This window comes from Nomia melanderi, chromosome 9 (assembly GCF_051020985.1).
Source record: "Nomia melanderi isolate GNS246 chromosome 9, iyNomMela1, whole genome shotgun sequence".
Lineage (NCBI taxonomy): Eukaryota > Metazoa > Arthropoda > Insecta > Hymenoptera > Halictidae > Nomia > Nomia melanderi.
The window spans coordinates 5163886-5184146 of NC_135007.1; the positions used below are offsets into that span (position 1 = coordinate 5163886).

Consider the following 20261-nt stretch of genomic DNA (forward strand, 5'->3'; position numbering starts at 1 on the left):
TGGATGCGGTTCTCAATTATCGTTTCTCCTTTCTGTAGATGCTACTGTACATATATATCAGTTGCGTGCTTCCGCTTTGGTATACATGTATTTGGTACTATAGCAGGATAGTCGGCGACTGGGGTGGAGGGTTCTTTGTATCAATGTATCGAGGAAAGTCCTGCTCATCCCTTAGTATAGGAGATGTTTCTCGTCTCTGGAAATTTATGTGGATTTTGCACGATACAGATACCACACGAGATGAAAAGGAATCCGGAAGACACGCATCTTCCTCTGCGTTCCTTTCTCCCTGTTTCTCGGATTATTTATTAGTTGACTAAAGAAAAGTATTTTAATCGAGGTAAGCTATGTCCTTATTTGTCAATTCTTTGCCAGAATTTGTCATTCTAAATATATTTTTGGTAACATTAAATATATTATTGGATAATTTACATAAAAATATATACGCAAAGTGGAAAATGTACTTTCATTCAATTTTTATTCATTCAATTTCGTATTTTAAAAGAAACCGATTCTGAATCACAAATGCATTTAAATCAAGTTCTAAATGTTACCTTTTCTTTGATTAGTACGGTTTATTTCGGAAGTTCATTATTTACTTCAATAGCGAGCATTTCTAACCTCAAAGTGAATCTGGGATTCAGTTAACCAAAAGTTAAGTGCATCCTATGTGCGTAAGCCATAATGTAAATGTAGTTTCAAACTATCAAACATAGAATTTAAAAGAAACACTGAATTCATTAGTGGTATATTCATTACACATTCAGTAAATTCTAAGTTAGTTGAATTCTATCTCAAACGCTTGTATAAGCCTTCAAACATATCTATTCGCAATCAAAATGCTTTTGCAGGTAATTTCGATCGTTCAATTTGGAATGAGTCGGGAGCTAGAAGGATACAGTGTACTGTGTTTGGACCTCATTCGTGTAATTACTCAAACGATGAGGGAGGGGCGATTCAAACTAGACGTCGAATTTCGGGAAGCTACCAAAAGCGAGTTAAAGCCACTCAGAAATGTCGGGGCACCATAAGTTTGTCGAAATGCAGGCTATTCCGCGGAAATATTCCAATTCATTGTTCGAAAAGAATTCCTATAATATTCAGCATTGCCGGAGATCCCTTGCAGCGATGAAAAGAATTGCCAGCCCCTTTTCAACAATTTAATACATTTTTGAAATAGTATTATGAGTGGAAATACGAGCAGGATGCGTCCCTTTTGAAATGTGTGTACATTTGACGACGTGCACCATTTACGAGAGTTTTACAGTCTGTAAATACTATAGTTGCGTCTCTGAAGGTTTGTAAATTTCATTATTATTGCGTGGATTTATCCATCAGAATTTGAAAGAAAATTTGAAAGAAAATTTATTTTCAATTAAAATTTAATTTCTGTATTTGACAGAAAAATTTAGACTACCAGCATGTACTGTGAGAATACCAGAGAACATATTGAAAATGTATGGTAACAAAAATTTAGCTCTAGAACCACTGATTATTTAATATGATTAATATGTAGTTCTTATAAAAATTACAAAGGTGCATTCGTTATGTAGTTCTAGTATTAAGAGCATGTTTACAAAGAAATTTAAGTCACACCTTAATATTTTCATAATCCACTTTTAATATAATAATAGTGAAATACATTTCTTATAGGTATATGTAATAAATTTATTTATTTATATATAATAAGTAAATTACTAATAACATTGCGTTTAAACTAAAAGCTTGCTACCAGAACGTTATGCAACGAATTGTATAATGAGTTGGGTAATGAAGGTTGGTAAGAATTGGAACTTCACAAAAGAAATTTTTTGCCAATTCCTCGACAAGACAAAAAATTCAAAATATCTCACAAGTTGATGTACGATATTTTTTCGATAAGAAATACTTATTAATCTCATAGCATCATATTATAAAGCATGAAAAATGTTGAGTTTTTATTGCAAACATTTCTTATATCTATCTTAGTTTCAAAAATATAGAGGAAAATATGGTAACAGCTATTTCCATGCACGAGGTAATTTCACCCTGAGGAACAAAAATTGGGGCACATAAAAATTGCCCAATACTTATTTTAAGTTTCCCGGTAACCCTTCAAAGTTTCCAAAAGATTGGAATTTTCGAGTCACTAGAGTTCCCTGGTAAGTTGTCGTACTTATCAAGGAGTCGAAGTGGCAGATAGAAGTTAGGGTAGCCGGAGGTGGCAGTTAATCTGCTAAAGTGTATTTGACGGGAGTAGATCAAAGCAGCGTGCACATGAGCCGACAACTTGCTCGATTTACATACGCGCCAGCTTGTAAGCTTTGTAACGTCTCCCGTGACAAACGGCCAAATACCATGATGCTCCTGTGAACACATTAGGAGAACCAGTTATCTCGTTAGGCAGGTTAGGAACCAGCAAGGAGTTAGCTTCTCGTTTCGCGATTCCGTTCGGCAACATTGCTTCCGGCGATAAGAAAAATGAATCGAAATTCTGGAAAGTAGGTCGACGCGGAACGTTCGAAAGTTTCGCTTTGTGGTCGATATTTTCTGGATCATGGCCGAGCAGTCTTCATAAGGGGTAGCACCTGAACTTCGAAGAAACATTCGACTTTTTGTTCTTAAACGTAATGCACTAGGTATGTATATAAGCAATTTAATATTTCTTTTATAAAATTCGCAGTAATTCAATTTTTTAATAAAATCGTCAAGACTACATGGGTTCGTTAACATGTTCGTTATGATCTCATTAAAATTGTCAAACATTTTCCATTTTCTTCAGTGACACATTGAATCTTGTACAGAGACTTATTTAGCTATTCTACTTATATAGGTGTGTATATATTTTTGTATGTATTATTTTTTAGAAATGTATTTTATTTTCTGTTAGGTATCAATGATATTTGTAATGTATTAGTCTTTTTTAATAAAGTGGGCCATTTTTTCCCGATTTACCCTACTCATAATAGCTGTAATCCTATATTTTAGATAAAGAAATTGAAATTAGTTCTATAGATATTGTTATTTAACATTAAAAGATACGGCATTATGTTTAGGAACTCAATCGCTCGGTTTAGTTTCATTTTTTCAATATTTCGTTTAGAAGATTTGTTGGATTGTGTAAGATATTACTGAAACAAAAGCTGGTAGAGATTTTGTTAAGATATACATTGTGGGACTATTTTAATATTATATGAAGAATATAATAGTAAATTATATTAAATAATTCAATTATGTCTTATTATTGTATTTCGTTTAATTATTTTGCCAAGCTTCACTTATATATGTTACAAACATTATTAGTAGGGTACTTTTAAGTTTGCACAGTTTACAACCTGTATCAATTAGACGCTGTAATTAATTATTTATAGACTTGAATACAATAGGAATATTTTAGACAATTTTTATTTAATAGACGATTGAAAGGCACTGTTAAATTAAGATATATCATTATGGCAGGAAATGAAAAGATGTCGAGATTTTTCATTGGGGGAGATATTGTTCTTAATTTACTTTCTTATTCAGTTAGTTCCACGAAATTGAATTTATCGTATTTTCATGCTCGGTGACACGTTTTGACAAGGAAGAATTTCAAGATGTCATTCTCCTACGGCAGTAGGGAATTTATGTCAGTCATAAAGATCAAAGGAACGGAAAGAGAGAATATTTCTCGAGGTTCACATCTCTTCCTTTTGCTAGTAACCCTTCCCTTTCCTATGTCCGTCATGATTATAACGTCTAGTCAGGAAAAGTAATTCCGAAGAACAATGGTTTCTTTCTCTGTTGACGGTTGACTAATTTATAAAGAAGAACAGTTGAAATAAGAAATTAATTCGATTCATATATATCGTTTGTGAGACGGATGCCTCAGAATTGTTAATAAAATATAGAAAACGTCTCTGAATATTCTGAAATTTTTTAAATAGCTTGATAAAAATTTGTTGCATTTATACTTCTACTAAATCATCAATTATCACTCAAAAAATAATGGAATTTCGAAATTTCTTAAAATGCTTATAATTTATTATGTGTAAACCGTGGCATGATACTTTAATATTGTTAACTCAGAAACGCGTATTACTAACTAATATATCATAAGAAAATATGAAATAATTAAAAAACTATAGCAGGATGCACTTTACTTTCTTAACAGTGAAAAAATACTGTGCAGGAACTCAACAATAAAAGATATTAGAAAGCAAAATAAATATTTTCTAAATATCCTTGCTAATTTTATTTTCTAATAACTAAATAAATACCAGAGAAATAAATCTGACTTTTAATAACTGAGAAGGTATATAAAATGAATAACTCTATATACTCAATCTTATTAATTATTAAATAAAAATTTCCGCAGTCTAATACTGTTACAGAAACTTTCAAAATATATTAATCGAAAGCTTCTTGCTTAAAGAAAATTTAGTTACTTAACAGTAACCGTTCATATTTTTTTTAATTTTTATTAAAAGACACAAAACCGCTGATATAAACAAAAAATAAAATATTCCATTGCATCACGTCGCATTCATTGAATAAACGCGGTTCCATCGTACCTTAATTAGAGAATAGACTGCACAGTGTTTTGTTAGAATATTTGGATAACAATTCCCAGTTTCAAGTTCGAGAGTTAAACTTCTCACCACGCTTCCCTGAATCCCAATTAGCATCAGGGGCGAGTTTGTAAGATCGAATTCCTTGGGTGACGCAAGGTGAAAACATGGCCAGAATTATTACTATGCGATTGCATGTCCGCGAGTTTCTTTTCAGGAAAATCGGACCTGCCGGAAGACCGTCTCGGTTGTCGCGTGGCTCCAACTAAGAATAGAAACTGTAATAGAATTGGTAGCGTACGGAATACAAGAGCTGCCACAGAATTTCTATGAGTGGCTCGAAGCTGCACTCCGGCGAAGCCGCCCCGTACTGCGGTTACCGATTCGATCGAGACATGGATATTTGATTATATCTTATTGAAACATATTTCCGGAACTCTGTGAAACGTTTCAAAGCGAATTCGATTCTAGTTGTGAATGCTTCAATTCTGGTCTTACGTTTCTTGTTTTCAATGTAAATAATATTTCCAAAATAACATTTATAGCGTACTCTTGTTCGTTTCAACAGTCTTTTTAAAATAGTTAATGTCATATTAGCTTTAAACCACTGTTATTAAAACATGATAATTATTTTATTCAGAATTAATGAAACAAGAATATGAAACATTTTCGGGATATTATGGAACAATTTATACATTTCAGTAATCTCTAGTAACATTTGATCTATGCTGTTTTTAAGAATAAAAATATTCTTTTATACATCCAACTCAGCATTCACAATATCGCACACAAGGTATGCCATTTTGCTTTTGTTCCGCAGGAAGACAGTGAGGATTTTAAAATACCGGGAAAAGTTGATAGACATATTTTTTACCATTAAAACTACTATTAGTGAAAGCATTATTAGTGTAGTTTCCATTGTTAATCCAATAAACTGTTTCCATTAAACCAAACCCCACGAATTAGGGTTTGGGGATTTTATTAACCAAGAATCCTACATCTTTCTTATTACCTACTTAGAATTAGAAAAATGGCTCGATCCTATCATTTGCAACTTTTTTACATGAAAATAGAAAAGGCCAATTCAATTTCTGAGCTAAAACGAAAGAAGCACGATCTCGACGGTAGCCACTTTTCGATCAGATTTTTACCCGTGCCACTCAAACGCCTGAAGGAAAGTTGCCAAAAATCATACTCAATCACGGAATATCAAAAAACGTTATCTTACCAATTCACGATGGTAAGTCCTAATCTGATAACAGCAGTCGAATGACAAAAACGCGTGAATCGGGAAAAAAGCGCGAAGCGACGGTGTCGAAGGCTTTCGCGATTTTCCGCGGAACAGTTCGGTCGCGTCCGCGTGCGTATGACAGGCCGACATTTCGCGTTGTGTCGGCATCCACTTCCGCCGGCTGATTCCGACGTTCTATTTGCATAGGGACGCGTCACCGCGCGTTGTCGCGCCTCGCGAGCCGCAGGAAAAAAAAAGAGAACCGTAATGACTAGTCCGTATAACACGTTACACCATCCGACTACGTTGTCCCGTGATTCCTTGGAGAGTGCTACTCATATACTTGCAAATCCAAGCGCGACTACCAAGTCTGTTTTATTGTTTCGACGCTGCCGTGTTTATCATTGTCGCGGTGGGTTTTGTCCCGCGGAACACGCGGAATGCAATTTCGACTACCCCGTGGCTCCAACTGCCACACTTTTGATTATGCTTGATGTGGAACGCTGGCCATCGCCTATATGAATTTTTTATTTTCCGCCGTTTCGAGATCTCCAGATATAACTTAAACACTGTAATTTTGTAAATTTATGTTTCGTTTATGAAGGAAAACAGGGTAAAGAATAGTCGTTGCGGCCGGTTACAGCGCCAGGAATATTATTCATGGAAATCCGCGATTACACCAATGATGTAGGTATTATGGGAGAATGTAGCATTCCGTTGTGAACGTGTTGCGTGAGTTTCAGGTTACCTTAGTGGAAGGATTAGTAATATGGGGAAACTGATGTTTGTATTAAATGATACAGTTTAATTTTTTTGTTGGATGAGCATTCGTTATCTTCAACCGCACCGCGCTGCTCTAATGATTCATTGTTTTTAGATATATTCAGATCGGCTTTTTAAATTCTTCTATAGGAGCTTGAAGAGATCATCCATTGAGATTTCGATTGATTTGTGATTCAGTTTGCGAATCAATTTCTTTCGTAATTTCTTCGGTTTTATCTTTTTAGCCATTGCTAATGAAGAATGAGTGAATTTGACCCATTTTGTAGTTTTAGTGTTATTGATCATCGCTTTCCCTTTCATGTTTTAGTATATAAGTCGAATTGCAAGGAACTTCGGCATTTAGCATCCAAATTCTAACTCTTTGCGGACGAAACTGTCTTATACTTCCAACATTTCTTTTCATAAAAAACTGAATTAAGCATCGAAATCTTAAATACTAAAAGAAGAAAACTACATGTCAGTCTCTCGTTAGTTGGAAAATTAAATTATTCATTTGAAATTTTCGATGTAAGATATCAAAGCTCGAAGTCGCCATTATGGCTAAATCTGATACCGAAACTTTGGTGAACTCGTTATTCGGCAGGCCTTATATTTACGTCGTCTTTGTTAGTAACAATATATTGTATTTACCCGTGTCACTTGTGCGTTGAAATATATTTATATACTTCGGCTTGTCGATCTTTTCACTCGATAAATAACACTTTGTTTTATTATTTTTCTTGTGATTGGGAAATTACAAGTAATCTAAGTAATTAGTTATGTGTATTAATAGTCATGATGACTGAAGCTATTGGTAACAGTAATTTTTTTTTATTAAGAAATTGAATTCGAAATTTAAAATATACGTATTCACATGTTACAGTTTGTTTCACTGCGCTTCCTTTACGTCGAATTATAATACTTTACTTTGCATTATGCAAGATTGTTATTATCATATGTACATATACTAACGGAGTTATTAATGTATATACTGTAACAGTAGTATCATTGTTATTATTGCATAGAACATTTCACTCTGATTTGAATGAATGGAAACAGACCTACTTTGCATTCATTTCAATGCTCTGACATAATAAGGATTCGTACGTTTCTAGTACAATAGTTGTATGTATTGTGATACCTACAAACAACACTATAATTGGTATTGTTACTACTCGATCTAACATCCCAAACTTGTTTCATGCAATTGCAAGAATGCCCATATGACAATTTTATTTTATTCTTACAATATTATATCTGCATCACTTAATATTTCAATATAAACCAGTTAACTGCGTTTGACGAGTATACACGTAATCTTAAAGCTTGAAACTCTACTAGTTCTTTCAACGATGAATTCTTAGTTTTTTCAGATAAACATGTAATTCTTCTTTGTTGTGCTTTGGTTTTTCATTAAGATATACCCTGGGTGCATTCATCTTGAGACTGACAAGAACACACTTTATTTTTTTATTTTATTGCGCGTAAAACGAAAGGTTTTTCAAACTAAATTCCACAGTTAACAAGTTAACTAAGTAAATGTCCTTTTCCCACATTCCTTATATCTAAGCTTCTTACCATTGCCATTATCATTAATTTACACAAATTTCAAATTCAAAATGTGACGAAGTGACCAAAAAGTTTTCTCCGCTTACCATAATCTTCCTCGTAGATAATCGCAACTCTGGTCCAGTTGAGAAATGACATGAGGTCCTTGAAAGCCTTGTTCAAGTGGTCCTGCGAGGGATAGAGGTTTATACTAAACTCCTTGAACGTCGGTTCGAAGTCGACTCTAGCCTCTAGATGCGGGACATCTAGAGCTTCGCATATGCTCTGTATATGGGCACCCAGAAGAGGGTCGGACGGTCCGAAGATTCCTTGGACCGATCTGGATAGTTGCTTGCAGGCTGCAACAGAAAAAAGGTAGCCGTTGAACACAGAAAGCAGCGAAGTATCTTCGTTTGCGGACACTTCAGGAAAGTGTCATCATTTTTGAGAAACTTCGGGACAACTTTTCCTGGCCATTAAACCGCCGCATCGGTGCTGAGAGTAGCATCAGCAGCGGGTGGAGCTCGAGCTGGAAACGGAGGGAAGAAAGGGCAAGCGTAAGAAGCTCAAGGAACGGTGTGGATACAAAGATACGAGGGTGACTGACTTTGACACGCTGGGTTCATATTTCTAGATGAGCTGTGACTGGCACGTCTGTATCAGCGAAAGCTGCATCAGAAATTCTCACGGAAGATTTCGTTTCTACTCTTCACTCTCTTCATCCTGCTTTCGACCTTTCACGCTACTCTCTCGTAATCCACTCGTAAACTTTCACCAGACACGTCAATCCGAGAGAAAAAAGAGGCTAGGTGAGAGGGTGTACGAGGTATTGACGTAAAACTTTTTGACATCCCCTTTTTGTCGCCAATAAACAAGTCGTCTGGCAGCTTCTGACTACGCGTTTTTCCCGTTTGGAGTCAGCTTTTCGGAAAAGCGTACTGTTTGTAATGCTTTTGATGGGTATTCGTCCGTCAGACTGTCTGTAATTGTGTTGCCGGTGATTTCTGTGGAACTGTTTTTTATGAGATGTGATAAAAGAATGTAGATAGAGGAATTACATCGTCGAATTGAAAAGATTAACTATACGTTTGTAGTGAATTACTATTTGAATATTTGTTTTTATTTATTTCTATATTCATGAGAAATTTGTGGAAATAGTTTGTAGTACTTTCGTAATGTTAAATAAATAAATTTCTATTTCAGAATTGTAAATATTTAGAGATACCGTAATATCCTCATCATCAGTTAATAAGTAATTATACTGGTACTATTCAATTTAAAATAATTTCATAAACCCAATGTTTCACCATGAATTCGAGAACTAATCTTCTTTTTATTTATATAAACACTGAGTACAACGTATCAAGAATATTCCAATAAATATTAAACACCGTTTCTACAAAGAAACCCTCTTTAATCTTCTTTTTCTATTAATCTCTTTCCTTATTCATATTCGACGTTTCCGATCGCGTATCAATAAAATAAATTGCATGATCAGACCAGTGATATATGGATATTGTGTAATCTCATTCTGTAGCATTCAACAGCACCAACAACTCGCATTAACGAACAGTTACAAGCTACTCGTTCGTCCATTAATTGCCAATGGTCGAGTATATACAGCGGTGTATTAATCGAGTATTCGGGAATGACAAAAAAATGGACAATTGGGGAATTGATACATTATCGATGCGTCAGTTTTCCTAATCTACGATCCGTTCAACCGCGATATGGTTTCAGCCACCATGTTCGCAACGCTGTTCCCTTGTGGAAATGATTCCTGGCACGCGTGTAAAGGACCAGCCAGCTCGATTTCGTAGGTGGGATTTCGGGGTGTCTAAGCTTTCTCTACTTTGTCCGTGCGCTATGAATTATTCACGAGACTTCCGGTTCGCCGGACCGGGAGATACGACGATCGCCTGACTCATCAGTTTCTCGTTTACGGCACCGTTTTCACTTTACGCCGCATCTATGATTCCTTTCGATCGCGCGGAATGAATCTCGCGGCTTGTTCGAACACATTTTCCCGGTATTCCCGGGAATTATGGCACCTATTAAAAACGTAATTAAACGATTATCATTTATTTTGTAGTGGCTAAAATCTCCGCTTTCACCGGAGATGGATGTTAATTTGAATAGAGTAATTTATAGATGTTGAGAGTGGAAAGATTTGATAGGTTCTTCGAAAATATTGAGGAACCTAAGTGTTATTTATTTTTTTTAAATATGAACTAAATAATAATTTTCTATTATCAATAATTAACATTTGGAGTAAATGTGGACATAGAATAAGCATCAGGATTTTTATTTTTCGAAATAAATTAATATTAACGATAAAGTAATTGTATCGATTATAGTTAAGAAATAAATCATAGGGTAAGGGGTTAAATTACTTAATATAATCAAACAAATAATAAATCGAACAAATAATAATAAACGCATATACCGCAAAATTAATTTTATAATCATTACAGAAGAAGTCGTATAGTTAACGCATTGCAGACTAGTAGTTTTATTGTTAACTTTGTCCAGCGGCCAAGTATGTTTCTCTTGAACAGTTACAGAAAAAGTCCAATTAGAAGTCATGAATTGTCGTGATTGGCCATAACCTCTAAAATAGAAAACATGAGAATTCTCATGATCTGTCTGAAATTCGTTAATCGAGCAAAAATAATTAAACGAACAATAAATAATTAAAAAGAACAAAAACCCCCAATGTATTCAAGCACTTCCATTAATACGTACCAGGCAAAAATCTAAATAGAAAAGAAGAGGCAATGCTATTCAGGATGAGAACTAGTCACACCAGAATAACACGTGAACATAATCCCATACAAGTTAAAACCTGCGGCGATGCAGGCATCGATACAACTGCTGGATTTAAGTCTTCTAAAGTTTTATCATACACGTTGCACCCACATAGAAAGTGTAAAAGGTTTTCCCATCGTTTGTACACGTTTCAGGGTGTATATGAGCCTTAACAGACCAGTAGCACATGCGAAACACAATAAACTATCTCAAAGAAATAAATATGTTTAACAAGATATAAGACTCATCGTCATTGCTACTGATCTCGCAGTAGATACGAGTTGAGCTAAAAAACAAAACGAAGAAAAAAGAAGAAAAAATGTAGTATATTAGATTATTAATCATTTCTATCGCAGCTCGTATAGCAAAGCAATTTTCATCTCTCGCGTCGAATTACAAAATAGTCATTTATCTAACGAATTAACATTTAATTTGTTTGGAAAATAAAGGTGATAATCTATTAATAAATAAATGACACGGTTGAAATCGAAGGTGTTCGAACGGTTAATATTCGACATATAATATAATATACGGTCATGTAATATTCAAATTCGTGATCGAATGTTTCGCGTGTTGCCAATTTCACCTGAAGTGCAATGGATACTGCTCGTGCCCCCGATACTGGATTAAATGTACAATTTTTAATCAATCAGCGGACACGTCATTCGGTATTTTGTTTGTGCCGCGGATATTTAGATTTGCGTGACGCTGTGGATGCCACTGCACATTGATATCCTCTTGAAATCAGGCGCAGCGAGAATTGCTGAAAATATAATTTCCATGAAATTACGGGTATTGATATTCCCGCGACGATCGGCCGCGGAACAATGCAGTCCGCGGGACGAATTTATGCCGCGCTTGTTCGGATTTATTCACCGTTAAACGTCGATGTCCCCGATCGTCATAACGGCGAGCGACAGCGAAATGCCAGAAACGAATTTCACCGGACCCTTTTAGACACTTCCGCGCTCATTCAGTTGCGAAAAATATTAATAATTGTTTCGAATTATGACTCTACCTTTAAATCGCCTGTAGATTCTTTTAGCAACTCTTATCACTAGACTGCGGATGTATATGTAAATTCAAATTTCTCAGAAAATGATTAGAAGAATAGAATTACGACAAAAAGTGTTTGGCAACTGTTTGGCAAATATTATAAAACACTTTGGATATTTTAGATATTTTCTCCTAACGACTGCATTTCGTGCAATTCCATAGTTACAAATTTTCCAGAAATGTATAGAAAACCGTAGTCTACTTACCAGTTTTCTCAGAACATATTAATTATTATTTAAGTGGAAGTTTTAGTGAAATGGTTATGAACGAGGAAATATGGAGATTTGAGTGTTTCAAATTGGGTTCGGGTTACATTTGTGTTATTAATAATATTATTAATAATTGTATCATGTTCAAGAACATATTTATCGAATTTATTAATTTTATGAATAATTATAGAAATTGATTTAGTAATTCATATTTCAATACTTTCGTTACACTGTTAACTTGTATAAAGATAGAAGACATGAACATGAGCGATGACAAATTATGCATGTTTTGAGAGTTATTCTTGCAATTTAATATTCACGTTAGTATAGTTTAGGTGGAGCTGTGATTTGGAATAGTTGCCATATCATTTATGCATGAAGCTTTCTCGTGTGACGAGGATCGAAGACAAAGCGTCCGCTAAAAATTGAGATCGCGATTGGGAAATCGGAAAGAACGCTCGATAAGGTCCCTGGAACGTCCTTTAGGATTACGGGGCAGGTATATTGGTGCATCGTTCGATAGAGACTGGAATAGATCGACCCGCGAAGAAAATTAGATCCCGGGAGACGATTCCGTCAATCGATCAGCAGAAACGTTCCTGAAGTTGTCGGGTACGTAATGGAATAAATATTAACGCTTCGACGGCTGGGATTCCTATTGTAAAATTGATCACCTGGCAATGGTATTGTCGGAGAACTCTTTCATGCAGTCTGTATAGAAATAAATGTGCTAGATACGAAAATAGTAATATAACTGATTATTTTTATATTAATGTAACATGTTCATTTTGTATTATGTATCAGCTAAAAATATCTTTATTTAGGCGTTGTATAAAAAAGTTCCTTTGGGAGAATTATCTTAAAATTAAATTAAAACTAAACGTGCAAATTCTAATCTTCGTAAGTTTAAGAATGTGCGATAGTGTTTTATGTGAAATTGTCGATTTAATTGGAAGTGATGAGAGTGTTAAAGAAACATGTTAAGAAAGATCATTGCTTATGGCTGAGACTATTTTGATGGATATAGTCATGCGAAATCAGAAGATCAAAAAGATTTGTAATCTACAATACATGAATGTAACTGTAATCTGAATTGAAATGAGGAAACTGTTGAATTATTGTGAAGAAGTGCTATTCTATATGAAACAAAATAATATCTAATAAAATAAATAAAATTATAACCACTTACAAGTGAAATAAATGAAAGTATTTATTATGAAATATAATATTTGTGATACCATCCCCTGAATGAATTGAGAGAATTAAATCTGAAATAAACTTTAGTGACTGTTGAAGGTAGGGCAGATAAGAAGTCTACAGAGAAGTATTTACTAAACTTTAACAAACTTTTGTATAAGAATTCTGGCATCGCAATGATAACTGAACTCGAAGTAGAAAGTCTCCCCATTGCTCGGAATCTAGAGATATTTGTTCTATCTAGTAACTGTCAACGATTCAGTTTACTTTTCTATAGAACCCACGATCCTGGTTGGTGAATAATAAGACGGTCCCTCGATGCTTTTATTAATATTTACAGGATCGTATCAATGGCAATTCAAGAGGGTCGGAGAGTACGTATCACTCGCTGAAAGGAAAGAATCCCGGGGGAAACAAATCGACGAAATTCATTGAGTAACTTTGATAGCCGCTTTGCTTCGCGGAGAGCGAACATCTTAATAGAAAGTTTCGTTTATTACAGGAGAAGTTTCTTCGCAGCTCTTTATTAGAAAATTTCCTTAACTGTTTGAGTGCGGGAGAGCCCGATTGAGCTTCTCTTGTGTTGTGCCAAAAATGCGAAGAAGCGTTATCGCATTACTGCTTGTTAGTATAATTCTTGCATTCATTGAGAGTGGTCGCGTTCGTATCAATTGTGGTTTTCAATAACAAAAATTAAAAATGATTTTTGTTTCTTTTCAGATAACTATTTTAACGCCATTTCTGCCAATGATATCAAAAGGCACCAATAACTATTATAAAATTAACTATAGGAAATATACAAAAATCAACTGAGGAAGAATGATTGAAATAAGAAAATAATTTTAAGTTAAAATTTCAAAGGGTGTCTTTTGACTCCTTCGGTAGAAATAGTGTTAAATTACCAAAGGTACAATGTCAAATCCCGATTTATCTGAAAGTGAGTGTGATATAAAAAGTGATGATGAAGTGTTTCTGCTTCTGATGCGAAATCAATTGAATATTTCAATATATTTTTTTCATGAAATTTGTGCAAGAAAACACTCTTGTAATAAGTGGGAATAAAAGATGTTTTTGTTATAAAAACTACAATTGTACACAATGTATACCTTGGAGTAAATTATTACTGTTTTTATTATTACTCTAAATAATAAAACTACACATTTCATTTCGCATTTGTAGTATATGTATATCCAAGAAAATTCTTCAGCGCTCAAACGGCTAAATACTGTCTGACTATTTGTTTTCCGCTGCGCGCACAGATTACGAAAACTGAATTTATAATTTTATAATCAAATTTTCGAGGTCGGTTTCACTAGCTAGAGAAAACTTCCCTCTTGCTGCACTTACATCAATTTTCCTAGAATTTTCATTTTTAATAAATTTTCATTGGGATATTAACCAGATATTAACTGGGGGAAGAACTTTATAGTATTAAAAGTTGATGATGGTCATTAAGACAGAAGTTATCGCTCTAAACTGAAGTGCAGCGGGATTGCGTTCATCATCTATTAAAAATTTTTGAAGCTTGTAACACGCGGGACTAACTTTCAACCGCAACTTTCGCGAACGAAAATATTAAACGGGACAGTTCGGTAGCGCGCTGCGGCTCATAAAAAAGAAAGGAGCATCGCGATTAGCTAGCACCCGCGATTATTTCGTCGCGAAGAAGCGAGAAAGAAGGCGCGACCCGTTAAAGCCCGTGCAATTTAGGTAAATGGCGGTTCGGGTGAAGTGCTGATGAAGAATTTTTTCTGCACTAGTTGAATCTAAAATCCGACGCAGTGCTGTTTTCTGTCTAGCAACCGGAATGTTTGCTATATTTTTAATTTAGCTTTCGTCTTCGAGTCAAGCGATTTTGTCATTTTTTAGAGTCATGAGCATTCACGTCGAAGACTTTCACATATTGTTACTTGTTACTGAATTACAAACGTCAACGAAATATAGGTTAACTGTAACGTGGAGTTCTCGACGCCACGATTCTGTTTTCTAAGAATATTTTTATCGACCTATTTCCTTCAAACAATTAAGAAACTTCTTAAGAAATTTCCTTTCTTCAAGAAATTACTCTGTTTTCAGTATATAATATTTTGGGCGAATGTGGACTTGCTAATAGTGTTATTTGTCGTTTAACGAATTTAATGTTATTAACGATAAATTAATTGTTCTGATGTCAAGTAAAAACGTGAATTTTAAGCAGTGGTTCTGTTATGATTGCTTTTGCACAAAGGAAAAGAAAATGTCGGGCTCGTTTGCATAGGATTTTAATGGAAGATTTCCTTTTTAGAAGAAACGAGAAGGTGATACGGTTTCCGCGGCCGTTAACGTCGCATTGTTACGCAACCCGTGACTCTCTATTCCTCGTAGAAATGGCGCCTGGAATGTCGTTGCACGGCTCGCCACGGAAATTAGAGACGAAGCCATTTGTGGATGTCATCGTACGCTGGTGACGAGCAACGGACTCGATAGAAATAGTGAGACAGTTAAACGAGGACTGAGTGCATTGTAGTTTGAATTTCTGAGTATTAATATTAACGACAACGCCGTAATTTAACCATTAAAATTATTTTGTGTCAATTATTCATGTTTGATTATGTGCTTCCACAAATTTGTATAATATTTCATAGGATGTTTTTAACCAGTTATGTCGTATTACGTATATCACATCCTGGCTTCTCAAATTTCTGTTCAGAAGGGCATATTTCGATTATTGAAGATAAATTAATTTCATTTTAGATAACATCGTTAATTTGTTTTGAAACTTTAGGCTCTCAAAATGCTGGGGACTATAAAAGTATTTTATGTTTAAATCCTAGGAATTTTAAGAGATTCATCTGTGACCGCTTTCCATTTCTTATTATTGGTCAACTTTAATTCTTTCGACAGGCATTGGTTATTTTCCAGTCTGTAAATAATATAATTTTATAAATATTCTAAATGTTCGCTGAGTAATCTGTCATAGATCATCGAACGGTTTCTTTATAGATCTACTGAAGCATCTATTTGTAGTGGTCCGTCATAGCTGATTCGAAGTCCTAATTGTCATCAGTGACATTCCGAATATCTTCATGATTCGTTTGGATGTACTCAAAGATTAAATAGCCTTTCAGAATTCTATTATTTGTACCTATATGTGCAGTATTTTTTAGCTCTCGTAACGTTTTCAAAGACCTCATACTCTAAATACTCCTTTATAGATCACTCAAGTATATGCGATAGCCCATCGTATAATTACTCGTTATTTAGAAATTTAAATAATTTTTTAACACTTTGATTACCACGTCACCTGAATTCGGATGAAAGCATTTTTTACATAAACCAAAACTCTTAATTTTTATAAATTATTATCAATTAATTTTCTCCGCTACGTCCCAAAAGAATTAAATTTTGTTGTATGAGATATAAGAGCAATAAAGCATTCGCTATAAAGAATCTTCACTTCTCAGATCCTGCTATATTAAGAAAACTATTTTAAACGCAGGGAAATTTTGACGAGAGTTTGTTTATTTTCTAAAAAATAATGGAATTTATAACAATATTCGAGTGCCTCCGAAATGTTTGTAAGGTGAGAGTCAGTACTCCTCTCGTGTGCTAATCTAATCCCTTATCCTATGATTTTTTTCACAACTGTGCTTGTTAAAACTGCTTTGTCATTAATAATTTAGTAGAAAAGGAAAAACTTTGATGCTAATTCTCTACGTTTACTTTACAGATTATAGACTGTTAATAGGCAAGTAATATTTCATTTACATGAAAAACAAACAAATAACTCTTCAATGTGTTGAATTTGATTGAAAATTTTTATTACGTGTTTGACTCCATATTACAGGAGTTAAGCAGTGTTAACCATTCAAAGATATAGCTTCACATTCCAAAAGACTATATGTGTATGATAAGACTTGCTAGACATAGGAAATGAACCACTTTTGAATGTCAATAATCTACACAATTTTCGCGATGAAATAAATACTCGCCGGAGATAGAACTTTGTTGAAAATTTATCGACGTCCGGCCGGATTTACGGATCGCAATTTACGTTTGCCAACCGTCTACGATCGACCAGCAAGAAACATTGTTATGGTTTCGCAGCGGCTGATTCGGCTCGGCCTGTGGAATTGTTTTGCATAAATTTTAGCTTATGACTCACGATATTCTGTTCCACGTTCGCATACACGTTATCTAGTTCGCTGCTACTTCTTGAACACATGGATCGAGTGATGCTGTTACTAATACGTTCGGGAAATGGCGGGACCATCTGGAAATCTCCTTATCTAGCTATATTCTGGATATAAAATAGAATGACTGGAGAAACTTTGGCATGAATATTCAATGGAATTAAATGTGTTCCGCAAATATGATCATACGTATGTTCCATTTGAATCATTGAAGAGCTGCGAACGGTATAAGCCGTACAACTAAAATTTTGTTATTTAATATTCACGTTTTGATACAAACGGAACTATTTCTCAAGATACTCCTTAATAAATTTCGAAATTATCTGTACCTTTTTAAAGCGCGTAGAATTTACCGAGACGAATAGGATCACTGTAGCAAAATCATCGTATGAATAAATGAAATAATGAAATAAATTTTAATCATAACTTCTGTCTCATCGTTTCATTTATTCACACCACCATTTTACTACAGCAAGTTTTCATGTCCTCAAATATCAGTCGTCCACATAACTCCATTTACAAACTTTAGAAATATTAATCGAAATGATCAGTGTTATACAGTCCCACTGCTCGTTAATCTTTCTTCAGCGAACTTTAATGAAGATCACTAATTTCGCTGTTTACCTTCACATTCAGGCTCCCATTTTAATTCCGCGATTTAATTGCGACAAGGACGTTCCCGTCCCAACGAGCCCGACTTTCGTCGCAAACGGCTAGGTTGCAGGATTTAAAGGATCATTCACGAAGAGATTGAACTTAAAGAGGACTGTCGGATAATTCACGAGGGTTACGGTTTACGCGTCGCCGGTGTAGCCCTTGTAACTATACAGTCGCGAGTCTCCGCGAACTTAGTACAATTTCCCGTCGATATTATTGCCGTGAGGAAACGCAGCGATGCTTTTTACGTTCGAATTTCCGCCTGAGAAGGATCTAGCGGAAGAGCGGGATCGTTCCGCCGGAGGAATAGTGGCTCCTCGACGAATAGTAAAAAGTTACGGGCGCTGTGCTCGCCTTGAACGCTCGGTCGGTGTAACTTTTATCAGCGCCGTGTATCAGGGATGGAAATCAGCCGTAACGATGCGGAACAATTTTCCAACGACATCGACGACGAATGAGAGAAGAACATTTTGAAGGATTGACCGAACCTCTGCGTTTGTTACTCTTTTCCTTTATATCGAAATATACCGGAAGTTCGATTTTCATTGAAATTATATATATTATATTATATAAGTTTGCGGTGTCGTAATTAGACTGTTTACATTATCTTAGGCTTATTTAGATGTAATAAATAAAAACGTTAACTATTTATCGTACAATTATTTCTTGGATCCTTTATGATGAAATGCGTATCGTTTATATAACTTTCAAGTTAAATATAGTTGCTCAAAAAGTAATTAGATATTTCCTATGAGGTGTAAGAACTTTCTTCGTTTTACACACTTCTCATTTTCATTTGAAAATGATATTAACCCTTTGCTTTATAATATCGTGTAGGATTCGTGGTGAAGATTTCAAGAAAAATGTAATAAGCGCGAATATTAATCAGTTCTCGTGATTTCAAATTAAATATAAATATTTTATCTGTTATCGACCGTCATGCTTTAAAGTAGATGTAGACACAGAATGATCATACCTTTCCTTTTCTAGTCAATTATTAATTATAATACAGTCGTAATGTGTGTAGTTACAAGGAAAATGGTAGGCCAATGGGTTAATAATCAGATGGAAAAGAACAATCAAAGAAAAACGTTAAGTAAAATATACAATTATGGATTACATCGATCGCTGAAAAATACATTTACTTATAATTTCTATAATTTCACGCACGACACTCGGAATTCAAATTGGAAGATACTACAGAAATACGTGGTCCAGCTTTGAAATAGAAAAGAATCGTTACACGAGGCTTACCATGCTTACATCAGATAGGGAACTCGTGCCTTATCGGCACTGTGACGTTTCCGTGTCGAGATGCTCGCTCTAGATGTTTCCGTGGCGTTAAATACGTTTCGCTGTCGCGGGTCAGGAAACCACGGCAGCGGTGGGGAGAAAAAGTTCGGTCTCGCGCAAGGGTTATCTCCGAGTTGATGAGAGAGGGTATTTTCCCTAGCGGAAGAAGAGATGCAGTACAGAAGAGAAGTCGTGCAGTGAAAGTGCTGCCACGTTGCAATTTTTTGTCGGAGATTTTTGGCACAGTTTTCGGCGGTATGTTGGTCAACCCGCCGCGGGAACTGGAAAATCTTCCGCGCGAGACGCGAAGACATTAATTTTTGTCTCCCTTGACGTGCTATGTAATTTCTGCGGAATCTTTATGGTTCTTGGGAAGTGTCTTTATAAACTGTTGACCCGATTTTAGGGCAGATCATAGAGAGCAAGTTGAAGAAAAACGTGGCGGCAGCTTCCTTTGAATCGGGTTCACGCGGTACTCGGATAGCGGTCTCAATTAGGTTAAGCTTAAATACAGTTAAGCTAATTGGCGACTTTACACCTCTTTATGTAATTTTATTCTTACGAATTTGAATTCTCCTGGTATAATAATGGCGCTTTACGATTCCTGTATCTGCCATGTGGAAGTTTACTAAAATTAATTCAAATAATTGGAAGGTAAGTTTTATTTTTTCGGCATTATTATTTGAACAAGGAGGCAAACTGTATTGAACTAATAGAGTAGTACTACCAATTCCAAGATTGATATAATTAAGGAGAATTTGAAATTTAATAAATAGTAATTGGAGGAGATTTATGAACT

At 35.0% G+C, this 20261-nt stretch overlaps 1 protein-coding gene across 8 annotated transcripts in view; it reads right to left on the minus strand.

Moving 5' to 3' along the window:
- Positions 1–20261, minus strand: part of LOC116431336 (glutamate receptor ionotropic, kainate 2) — a 277385-nt gene that overhangs the window by 101682 nt on the left and 155442 nt on the right. For all 8 annotated transcript variants that reach the window (XM_031986602.2, XM_076370455.1, XM_076370456.1 and 5 more), the window contains exon 4: positions 8178–8429. In XM_031986602.2, coding sequence (XP_031842462.1) covers positions 8178–8429 — 252 coding nt within the window. The remainder of the gene's footprint in view (positions 1–8177; positions 8430–20261) is intronic.